The sequence below is a fragment of the Sinocyclocheilus grahami genome, unplaced genomic scaffold (genome assembly GCF_001515645.1).
Source record: "Sinocyclocheilus grahami isolate Dianchi unplaced genomic scaffold, SAMN03320097.WGS_v1.1 scaffold67.1, whole genome shotgun sequence".
Taxonomy (NCBI): domain Eukaryota; kingdom Metazoa; phylum Chordata; class Actinopteri; order Cypriniformes; family Cyprinidae; genus Sinocyclocheilus; species Sinocyclocheilus grahami.
Genome location: NW_015505246.1, coordinates 281,960 through 294,497, shown reverse-complemented (window position 1 = coordinate 294,497; position 12,538 = coordinate 281,960). Strand labels below are relative to the sequence as shown.

At 38.5% G+C, this 12,538-nt stretch overlaps 1 protein-coding gene across 1 annotated transcript; it reads right to left on the bottom strand.

Moving 5' to 3' along the window:
• Positions 1 to 7,626: 7,626 nt before the first annotated feature.
• ip6k2b (inositol hexakisphosphate kinase 2b) lies at positions 7,627 to 12,331 on the bottom strand. The gene is made up of 5 exons (XM_016271982.1): positions 11,827 to 12,331; positions 9,943 to 10,159; positions 9,493 to 9,641; positions 9,186 to 9,361; positions 7,627 to 9,058 (listed from the first exon to the last, which is right to left on the bottom strand). Exons 1-5 carry the CDS (start codon positions 12,047 to 12,049, stop codon positions 8,528 to 8,530), a joined length of 1,296 nt encoding a protein of 431 aa, XP_016127468.1. The 5' UTR covers positions 12,050 to 12,331; the 3' UTR covers positions 7,627 to 8,527.
• Between the last annotated feature and the right edge of the window lie 207 nt (positions 12,332 to 12,538).

Here is a 12,538-nt window from a genome sequence, read left to right as displayed (position 1 = left end):
TGTGCTAACAGGTATGATTTTGGAACGATTATTGAAAAGGAATTGATTTAGACGTGCTTTGTGATTTGACTTTTTTTAATGTTTGTATTTTGTGTATTTTTGGGACAGATTGCCATGGTTTTGATTTAATTTGTCTCGTTTTTTCTAGTTTATTTAGTTTGTTTTGAATTGATTGGAGTTTTGTATTTTGGGGTTGAGTGAGTACTGGCAGTGATTTGTGCATCATGTTTTCCTACCCTGTGAGGTGGGGTTGGTAAAGAGTTTTACAGAAGTTGTATAAATAAAAAGGGTATATTTATTGACTGACTGGAGGACCTTATAGTGAGTGTTTGTACCCACACAACATTATGGAGGACTGTTTCCTGATCCTGGTAGAGTAGACTACAATGCCGGCTGTTCTGACTCAAAGACTGTAAGTACGTTTTTTATATTTAAAGAGTTTTTATATTTTATATATTTAAAGCGAGTTTTTTGGGCAGTGTAGAGCAGGGGTTGTTGTTTGTTATTTCTCCGATCACAAATGCAGACATGGTTTTATGTTTACGTGGCGCGATGCAACGCAACGTGTAAAAAGACAGTATAAGTCATTATAATCCATAATTATGTCCCCACTGGATGCAACAAATGCTTCGTTTATAATGGGTTTTAATGGTGTATGGTAGGGGCGTAACATTTCCGTCACACGCTTGAGGTATTCGGCCAATCACTACGCACTGGATAGCTGGCCAATCACAGCACACCTCGCTTTTCAGACCGATGAGCTTTGTAAAAGTCGACGCGTTTCAGAAAGGCGGGACATAGAGGAGAAACAATAATGTACAGTATGTGGAAAATAATGTTTTTTTTTAACCTTAAACCGCATAAACACATTTCATTACACCAAATACACCAAATAATGTGCTTTTTAGCAGCATCATATGACCTTTTTAAGCTTACGGACCTGTTGCTATGACAGCAACTCCGGGATGAGCTTCGAAGCTCATCATGTTACAAATCGTCAACAATCAAATCCTGTTTTGTTTACATTTATGATATAGTGGAGACTTGATTTACTCATTATCATTAGGCCTACCTAAAATATCAAAATAAATAAAACTAAAAACTTTCAGTTAATCATAGGTATTGCCTTCCTTAATTTCATTGGCCAAACTAGAAGAATTCAGAGTATTCATAGTATTTTGAATGATGTTGCATTAAATTAATTAAAATCCAATTAACGAGAAACTTTCTTTGGCCTGTGGGGGGTCATAGAACCATTATTTAAAAGTTAAAAGAAAATTAATGTTTCTCTGTTCCACAGTTTATTTCTCTAACCAACAGAGGGCTCCAGGTACTTAGAAAATAAATGTTTGTCTAGTATTTTCTGTCATTACACAAGGGTGGATATTCACTCACTGAGCTTCACATTAAAAGAGTTAGTTGTTTTATTAAGAGGTAGTATTTGCCCTCAGAATTGATTTGAGAGGGATTTTACACATATTATGCATTTTCCCCCTGCATGTATGTTCATTATCAGTAAACATAATTTTTCAAGCTGTTAGCTATTAAATAAAATAAAAAATAATCACATTTAGCTGTGACTACACAGCTACTGACTACTGACTAAACATTCTAAACCTTTAGTTTGATAGGCCTAAAACCGAATATTAAGCGCACACACACACATCTCACATCTATATCACATGACATATAAACAGGAATTGAATATGGTGCATTTTTTTGCCACCATAATTTCAAATTATCAGATTTTTTTTACCCCATATGTGGCCAATTATGTTTAATTTCTGACCCAGGTTATTATAAAAACAGGGCATGTTGTAAATATTATTTGCTTTTACTGATTAATAGACTGTGTGTGATTGGTGATGATGCTTCGATGTGGAATTGATCCTAGAAATATATGCCACATAGTATTTTAGCAAAGGAAATTTGCTCTCTCTCACACAGATGCACAGGGTTTTGTCTATTTTTGGAAACAGCCAGGAGGATTTCATCCACTGCAATTCTGCACACTGCTTTCTGGCTGCATTTTCCAAATAATGCAGAGTCTCTGCTGTCAGTACACACACACACTCACACAGAAAGTGACTGCTGAACTGTGGACAGTTTTGTCCATTGCGGTTACGTAACCTAATTTGTCCTTAGAGGACAACATGCCAATGTATCTGTCATTTCTACATCCCTGTTTCCTCTTGTCTTTCTTTCACACAATCAGACTCAAATTGTATTACATTCCAGATACTGACACATTAAATCACAGTGAAATTTAATTAACCTGCCAGATAATGTCAGACGTTATTTGGTCAGTCCTACTATCTTAAAATGTCAAAGGTGTTGCCATTAGTATTGTTTCAGCCTAAACTTCTCCATGGCAGACAGGCATTTGTGCTTTCTATACCATTTTTTTTATACCTGCTTATGTGTTACATACATTTGCATTTTCCAAAATGGAGAGACCACCGATTATCAAAATGTTAAATCTAAGATATTTATTGGGAGTACTGAGACCAATGTTAATTTCAGGTCACTCTAAATCAGCTTATGTGACAATAATGAGAACAGTGTCAACAAAAATACTTATGATAAACGGTTATCTCTCAGCCAGATGGTAACTGACTCTCTTATCCATACCACATTATAATGAAAGCATGGCTTGTGTGAGACACAATAAACTATCAACACTTACATAAGTCATTGATTTGAACCCAGACAGGACAATAGTTACAGTTATTCTCATCACAACACTTTATTCAACATGTCAGTTTTGATATTAGATATTTTAATGTAAATCAATTATCCCTTTCACTTCAGTGGGACAATTTACAAATGAATGTTTCTATAAATGATTTACATACAGTACAATTATGTACAATTTACACAAATTTTCATAAGTCAGTCTCACTATCTCCCTAAGAAATGTGTGGTGTGTGTTGGTCCCACCCTTTTCTTTTCCATGCTGTGTGTGTGTGTGTGTTTTACAGAGAAGGAAAGGGTGTGACCACCAAACGCCACATGCCAACACAACCATATTATTCTCAGATGGAGAATTTCCAGTTTGATTTCATGACACTCATACTGTCCTCAGATAAGGGGTAAGGTTCTGATGTCATGGGAGTTGTGATGTCATATAATTAGCACCAGTGATGACATTAGTGTCATGTGAGAAGCAGTTCTATAAGTAGGTAATAGGATCCTGTAAACACCTACGCACCTATGCATATATTAAAGGTCCCATATTTTACACCTTTCTGGAGTTTTATTTGAGGTTTTGATGTCCTTAAGAATATATGTTTGCGGTATAAGTACCAAAAACCATCTCAATATATTTTTACAGCTCCTTTCTCAGCAGCTCTGCTGAGAACAGGTCGAGTTTGGCCTTTCTAATTAATATTCATGACCCTCTCTTCTGATTGGCCTGTTGTTTTCTGAGTGACGCACGGCCAGGCCAACCACAGGTAACTAGGGTCAGCCGATGTCACAGCGCTAGCTGGAGGCAGCAAAACAAAGGGGAAACTGGAGGCGGCCCATTCAAACCAGCAGATTCGGCTACATAAGGAGCTTAAAATATCATCTTCTTGTGATGTTGGGTGCCAGAATTGACGTAATACAGCCTCAAATTAGAAATTTCATCGCATATCTGCTGCCACTACCAGACAAAAAACCGACGACATCTGTGGTTAAACGCGATAAAACGAGCAGACTGGACCGAAACGATAGTCAAAAATGCTCGCGTTTGCAGCGCACACTTCTTATCAGAAAAGGTTCAATAAAGTATTGTCTTTTGTTGTTATGGGCGCGTCTACAGTTTTCTTTGCCGTATGTCTATGTTTCTTGCATCTCACGACTATGTCGTGTATGAAATAATGTCTGTGTGCATGTGTGTAAAACAACAAACTGACGATTTATATATAATCATTTGTAATTGTATATACATTGTTGTGATTAATTGTGGCTGGAACAATAATGTAGCTGTAAAAATAGTTGCCTGCTGAAATTGAAATGTATATACATCTTCATCATGACTAGATAGACACAGTGAGTTTGTCTTTACTATACACATTAGATTTGATCCACTTCATAGTAACAATCCTGTCAGATCGTCCATCCTTTGAGTGAGAGTGTAACGTTACAGATGGGCCGATCTGGTTTCGTGGTTAAAGTTAACCTTTTCGACATGTTTCCCTGTTGTCGTTGCTCAGCATTAGCATGGACATGACGTTGTCTGGGGGTTTGGCAAAAGGAGATTGGGAGGGTGGGCAGTGCTCGGGGTGGTGACTAAAGGCGGTGATTGTGTAGTTCTGACGTCAACTTTTTACGGAAGTCACAATGGTTCATGAAAAATCACAGCTACTTTAAGCAGGCTGTGTGAATTTTACTGTGGACTAACTGTTTTGAAACTTAAATGGTAGTTACATAGCACCTAGACCTCAGTTACAATGAAAAAAACCAGGACATTTCAGTTTTGACAATATGGGACATTTAATGTATACACACACAAACGAGCAGGTTCTGGAAAACAAAGTATATCCTCAATATCATGTGTCAGTTATTGTTTTTATAATTTTTAATAGTATCTACAATGCTGTTCTAAAGTGAAAAATGTCAGATAACAAGTAAGAATTAATATGAAGACCACAATTGTCTTTTGCCACCAGTTCTACTTGGAACATCGCTCTGAGTAAACAGATTTGGATTATAGCAGATTATTCCTGTTTATAGGGCGCCACTGCCTCTGATGTCTTACATGGCACACACAGCAGTCCCTGTGGGACTTGTGGTGTGATGATTCATTAGAGGAGAACTTGAACGTCATGTTGAGATTGTGAATTATGTTAGTCACAAATCACAACTGTAAATCACAGTTTACTTTAAATAGTGTTGAACTTTATGATAAAAAGATGGAGAATCCGTTATACACATTACTAAGCTATCAGGCCTAAACAAGCTCAATCTCAAACATATTATTTGGGGTAAAGTAAAGTTAAATAAAATCAACATCAGACCATAACAAAGTATACTTTTGGTAAAGTATTATGCATATGTGTGTTCTTTGCCCTGTTGGCAATGTATACTTTGCTCATAAAATTTGTCAGCAGTTCAGTGAACTTTGACCAGTAGAACTGAATGTTCATCAACACTACCAGGTTAAACAACTCTCTCTCTTGCTCTATTCCGTCTTCCTTCTTACCACCAATCATATATCACTTTGTCTCCCTCCCTACTTTATTCACCACTCTCATGTTATCATTCTATCTTTATGCCTTTTTATTCTTTTTTCAATGTAGTGGAATGGATGGAGGCAATGGACACCTTTCTGCTGTTCTGTGTTCGGTTTAATCATTACCTCAGAGTGTCGAGCTAAATGTACTGTCACTGTGAATAAAGTGCATACATGCGTTCTTAAAAAAAACTTTAGGTACCTATAAGGAACAAGTTAAAAATACAACCTTATATGGGACACAGAAAATTAAACTGGATGGAAGTGTAGCTAAATTAAAAATGCATCAATATTTCTGTGGCCTTGTTGATAAGGATGGACAAGCTAATTAATTAGATAATCAGATGATGAACATGTTGTGTAAGCTAGAGAAAGCACATAACAAGGTCCCCAAAAAATGGCTGTGAGAGACTCCACGTACAGCTCATATTTCAGCCTAATGATGTTTCATTATGTCAATTAAAGGAATAGTACACTTAAATAATCTGTGAAATTTTTCAACTTGTGAAATATAATTTTTTATACATATTGACTTTTGTGTTTTTTTTGTGTGTGTGTGTCCTTTGATAGCCCTTGGTCACTCTTAGCTGCCTTTTGGGTTAGAGCTGTGTAATATTTTATTTTTCTTTCTTTCTTTTAAAATTATATTATAATAATTTCTAAAGAATCATGCAACACTGAAGATTGGAGTAATGGCTGCTGAAAGTCAGCACTGCCATCACAGGAATAAATTACATTTTAAAAATATATTACAATAGAACACAGCTATTTTAAAATTACAGTAATAACCTAATAATATTTCACAGTATAACTGATTTTTTTTTTTTTTATCAAATAAATCCAGCCTTGGTGAGCATGAGAGACTTCTTTCAAAAACAAAATATGTAGTAAATCAAAATAAAGACCTTGTATACATCAGTGCTATATATACAAGTGCCACTCTATGCATATCAGCATTATGTAACAGTGAAGATATGGCCTCTATCTTCTAGTGTACTTGTGCATTTTTCAGCTTATGCCTCCAAAAAGATTTCTGGGTTTTTGGGACGACTCCCTTTTCTCCAATCACATTATGCATCTAGCTAAAAATACAGAGATTGTTGCCATAGTAATCCATCATTATTACAAAACCCATGCTCACAGCAGCAGATGAGGAAAGAGGATGTTATGGGAGCTGTAAAAAGATTATATTCATTCAGACAGCACACAAATGTTCAAAGAAAACTATAAATCCAACCACTTTAGTCAAGACCAACATGAAATTACACCCTAATTAATAATTGCGATAAATCAAGATTGTAAAGAAGTCTAGGTTTCAATCACCACATTTCGGTGGAGAAAAATGTATATACATGAATGTGAACTATGCTATTTAAGGCATTCTAAGTAATCGGTGTAATGAGACGTTTCCTGTCTCGAGGGAAAATGTAGCAATCACATGACTACTTGCAACTATTTGGCGTCTTCCATCCGCACTGTTTGTATGACTCCTGTACAGCATTCCATGTCTATTTTCCATTTAGTGTTTGTTACCTAGTAACATTTTTACATTTCAAACCAGTTGCTCTCTTAGAGAATGCATTCACATGCCGACCTGATTCAGAATGTGCCAATGGTATTTCCCATTTATGAGTAGTTTTCTGGCATTTGGAATGTAATCCAGAGCTTTACTTGGGAATGTATGTTAGAACAGCGGAGGCACTCACAGACTGCGCCAAGGACACAAGAGGGCACACATATATGGTGAATGACCCATAAAGCACGATATCTACTAACACATTAGTCCACATTCATACACAACATCCTTACTCAAGAGGGGTCACATGAGGAAACACAAACGAGCCACTACAGTCTGCATGTACACAGTTCTAACATACAATCCAGCCCAAATCCCTCGCACTCCTGCGCAAATACACCCACAAATAACAGGCTTAGAGAGTGCTTGCAGAAAGCTTTTAGTGAAAGGTTTAGCAAACCAGTAATATGCCTGCTGGGGCTCGGCCAAAGCAGCGGTGAGCTGTACATCTGGCGTCCGAATCCAGGGCCCTCTGACAAATGAAAGCGATGTTGCTTATTTATAGTTTAGAAAGGCTTTCGCTGCATTATATCTTGTATCAAAAGCATTACAGCCTACATTTGAACCATGTACACTGACCAGGGTCTGAACCTACTGTTCAAGTACACTGCTGTTTACACATTAGTAGCCATAAACTTCGACCGAATTTAATCTGCCTTTGGAGGCTTTGCTGCATGGCTATTTGTTTCAAGTAAACAAACATATGTGCTAACCGGAGTGCTAATATCAGCTAGATTTTGTAGTTGTCAAAGTATTAAGTGTAATGTCAAAGAGGACATGTCGTACTTGTGCTATAATCTCAAACACACAGAGAAATAACAAAATGTACCACAACAAAACATTTCTTTTTATTTTGTTTCATATTCTCAAAAACAGAAAAAAACCATGACATAAAAATCATTTCTCTACCTATATCACTTACATCATATGATAGAACTAGGAATGGAATGTCACATTTCCATTCACATTTGATAGAAATATTCTTATAAATAAATAGGGTTCTCTTTAAAATCTCTGGAGTGAGGATGCTAATCTTCAACACGTGGCTATGGAATGAAGAGGAACCAAGGCGCTGAAATATATTAAAATGTCCAAGAGAAAAAGTCTTTAATGATCAGGAATGTGAAAAGGATTTTGTAAATTCCCTTTTCCACACACCCATCATTCCCTACAAGAGCAAAGTCTCTTCCCTTGAGTGCTGTTTAGTGTTTCTAAAGCACCTTCATGTATGTTGCTTAGTTGCTTGTCATATCAATTTATGATTGTGCTACCGTTGCTACAAACCCACCTCTTTTTAAAAGGTGTGTAGAACATCATATTTTGCAAATGTCTTTTTATAAACGTCTCTTTTAATGCAAGCATCAGCTTATTTCCCTTATCATTCAAAGATGAAGAGAACGAATAAAGATACACGAGCAGATGAGATGTCACAGAATCTCATCTACTACCGCCCATCTGCGATCCAGGGCGAGCAGAAACAACAGGCATGGAGAAGGACCACACTTCTTCACCCCAGTGAGAAATTACAAAAGAGTTCAGTCCCTTCAGCTCTGGAGGGTTTCTGGGAATTCAGGATTTTCCTTGGCCCTCGCCTACATAACTGCTCTCCGCTAGAGCTATGAAAGAGCATAGCAGGGCGAGCTAAGCGTGAACTTTAAACCCTGATGGCATGGTCAGGATGCCCACGGTAAGCCTTGGCATGGCAAATGCACAGTAAGCTGTTGCACGAGCATTTAGTCATTGCTGTGCTCTTCAAGCTGTGACAGAATGCTGATGAGGTTCTGCAGGCCGAAGATGTAGCCGCTGTCTCCACCTTCATGAACAATGCCGTCCTCTCCATAATCACGACACGTTGTGTGGGCGAAATCGATCATTCGGACGTCCACCATTGGTGAAGCGCTGCCGGAGTGATCGCGACGCCCTCCGTAGGCTCCCTCCTCATCGTCGTCATCCTCATCTTCATCATCGTCCTCCTCATCTTCCTCCTCTCCTCCTCGAGAGGGCCGGGATCTAGATGGGGCAGGGGGTGGAGCCCCGTCGTAGATGATGAGAAGAGAGGAGGAGAAGAAACGATAGCTCTCGCAAGCCTCCAGCACCGCTCTCATCTCTCTCAGTCTTTGCAGCACTGGGGTCAGAAGTTCTCTGCGCAGAACTCGGCCGTCACTGAAGAACTGGCACAGAGCCTCTTTAAACCCGGCCAGACTCAGCTTACGCCCGTGATACTTGTTCATGAATATCAGCTGCCCTGTAGCACTGTGATACATCTATTGGGAGAAATACAGATCAGAATTACACTTAGGGTTTTACCAATCATTAAAACAAAGCCATATCCGATGTAAAACTTTTTAGCATGTGCATGTATGTAGACTATTTAGAAGATATAGTAGTTACCTGCATGCCACAGAGGCGTACTCCAATAGAAGAGGAAGTGCTTTGTTGGCATTTGCGAATCTGGTTTGCTTTCTTCTCCTCGGAGGCATCATCCCCATGCTGACGTGTTCCCATCTTCAGATCGAGAACGCATGGAACCCGGTACCGCCATGTTAGATTCTCCAGAAGAATAAATTCTATGAGGGGTCATGGGTCAAGGAGGAAAAACTACAAAGTTGAATATCTAATTGTATAAATTAGCTTACATGTCTTACAAATCATCATACAGTTTTAATTTGTAAGTGTGTCCACTCGTTAGAAAGGATACTGTGCTGGTTTCTGTGTTTGGAGTTCTCCTTCATCCTCTGTAGGTGCTGCTGGTGACACTGCAGACTCCAAGGGTTGTGTTTGATCTGAGGAACCACGTTTCCTTTCTCCAGACTGTAGTACAAAACCTCTGCCTTATCATCCCGATTACTGCAAAGATCAAAGGAGAAAGGGTTAACAAATTACTATCATTATGTGCATGTGAGTGTGCCAACTACTGAATTATATGTTAAGGATGTACACATCACTGTTCAAAAGTCTGGGGTCTGTAAAATTGGTACATTTAAAAAAAAAAAAAAAAAAAAATGTAACAATGTAAAGGTCTTTACTGTTGTTTTTTGTATCAATTTAATGCATAATTGCTCATTAAAAGCATTCATTTCTTTAAAAAATAATCTTATTGACCCCATACTTTTGAACGGTGGTTTATTAACCATGTGTCCTTCCTTACCTTTTGCCCTTCTCCTCTTTGCGACTCTGTCTGGCTCTCTCGTTTTCTGGTAATAGGCCTGATGGTTTCTTTTTCCCCCACTTAACGAGCTTATTCTTGGGCTCGCCATCAGCAGAGGGCTCTTTGTTTTCCAAATCAGCTGGATCACTGTGGAGTGGGTATGCTATCAAACACAGATTCCCCTCCTCATCTTCCTCAAAACTCACCGACACCACACCTGGAGAGAACACGAGGGAAAGAAAGAGAAAGACAGAAAAATAATGAGTAACACTGGACGTTGTATTGATGCATAAACATCATATGATACAGATATGATGAATCATATGATGATTATAAAATGTCGCTCTTACCAAACCGGCTTAAACTGTACTTTAACACACATAAAACATAAAAGAGAAGCAGGGGGTTGGAAAGGGAATGAATTTGTGTAGAAAGAGGATATTCAACACTGTCATGTAAATGTGAGAATGTGGGAGAGTGTTTTGCATGCCTTCTAGTGCTAAGCAGAAAAAGACACACAAAAAACACAGGAGGCAAGAATGTACAATTCAATGAGCTATTTTATTACCACTCATAGGGCAAAACATCTGCAAGATTCCCACATCAGATATCAAATACAAGAAAGCATTTGACAACTTCACAGTCGGAGCTTTACAGAAACTGCATCACTGAAATTTACAGACAGCAACCATTTGGAAAACTGCTTTGGTACATTCAGAATACAGATCAATACATAACATACAAAGCAAAAATATACATACAAGTAGCAAGTGGTCTAAGACATGATTTATGGTGGTATCTCATGATAACTACAGATGGAACTAAGCATCACAAGGGGATTATGGGTAGTTGAGTGGGGTAGGGGCCAGGGGGTAAAGACAGAGAAAGAAAGAGAACAACAAAACCTTTTCAACACTGAATGGCATAATCAGCATTATAACATACAATTCTTATTTCAAACACACAAGCTTTAACCTGTCTGTAATGGTTGTGCTTAAGTATGTATGTGTGAGCCTCGGACACTAGGACCTGCATCCACTCAACCTGTAGAACGATGACATCAACATCCTCTGCACCAACTCTCATACACACTTTGGCTTATACTTGCTGAGTCAGAAAACATGTGTGGTTAGTCTCTTTCAGTGTGTGTCAGGCTTTATGGTGAGTAAGAAAAACACAGATGAGTCTTATGTTTGTGTAAGAGACGAGCATGTTAGAATGTAAGCATTGTAAGTATGCACAAGCATGTGAGAGTGTGTCCGCATTCTTTCCTATACGTCATATCCTCTCCCTGCCTGACAGCTTTTTTTTAGCCCTACACCCTTGCCCAGTCAAAGACACCGCCAAATACACTGTGAAAGATGCCAATCTGTCTGTGTGCGTGAGTGTGTTTAAATATATCAGACTAAAAGAACTGAACATGATATTCCATCAAATGCCATGAACATAAATCTGTGTCCAAAAGTGTTATGAGAGTGTAATGTGTCTTATAACTATGTATATATGTATCTATGCATGTATGTATGTCTATCAATCTGAATTTCTTTGATCTATCCATCTCTCTCTATCCATCTATCCCTCTATTTATCCATCCATCCATATCTATCTATCTATCGCAATTTAACTGTCATTCAAAAAGGGGCATCCAATCAGTTACTGCATATGAAAGTGTGTGTGGCCTGCACTGTAGGAAATAAGTCAGTGTAACATTCATATAAATTCTTCAAAACAATGATTTAAAGCACTCGTTACTCAATTTTATGAATAGATAGCGTGAAAAAGAAAGTGTGAGAGAGGAAGGAAGACTTGTCACACACAATAGCATACGAACAAGTAAGTGGCTGATTGGTTGTAATGGTCATGTTCTGTTTAGTGTCCACTAACCTTTGTACTGTGGCGTGAATTTGCGGATCTCGGGTGGCAGGCTCTTGTAAAACTGGTGTTCTCTGGGTATTAGTGGTTTACAGATGGTCTGTTCCCCAAACCGCAGTACACAAGAGTGGCCGCCGACTTGATGGACAAATGGTTCCAACATCACTCCTCCCTTCATTTCTCCTTTCCCTGGGTATCTACACCCCTTTATCAGCGCTTCTAAAGCCGGACTCATCTTCAGTACACATCCGTCTCTCTCAGGCTGATCTATAGCTTTCTATTTGTCTGTCTGTCTTCTCCTCCTCTGTTGTTCCTGTTTCCTTGGTGGCAGTTCAGGCACAAAAGGCTGAGAAAACCAAAGAAAAGGAAAAATATTCCTGTATCTTCTTGTTAAAGGAATATGGAAATGGTAATCCAGAAGGTGTTATGTTATAATGTTTTTTTTCTAAGCGTAGCAGGGTTATTTAACACTGTGGACAGACTGTGAGACTGTATCTGTCTCGGTCTCTGCTGTAACTGAGAGATCTGTTCTAAGCAGGCAGGAAAAATATCACAACAGGTCACATGGTTCCATCCCCCTCCTGAAACTCAGCCAATCACAGCACAGCAGCTGTTGTCGGGTGGGAAGTGAGAAAGGGGAAACTGAACAAACAAAGGGACAGGAAAGAGAGAGAGTGTGTGAGAAACAGATATAAGTGGGGGGTTGTTGGAGTTAAAGACCAAA

Coding starts and splice junctions, on each gene's coding strand:
- ip6k2b (XM_016271982.1), bottom strand. CDS start 12,049: ATGAGTCCGGCTTTAGAAGCGCTGATAAAGGGGTGTAGATACCCAGGG. Junction 9,642..9,942: donor AAAGAGGAGAAGGGCAAAAG/GTAAGGAAGGAC, acceptor TGATCTTTGCAG/TAATCGGGATGATAAGGCAG. Junction 9,059..9,185: donor TACGCCTCTGTGGCATGCAG/GTAACTACTATA, acceptor TTCTCCCAATAG/ATGTATCACAGTGCTACAGG.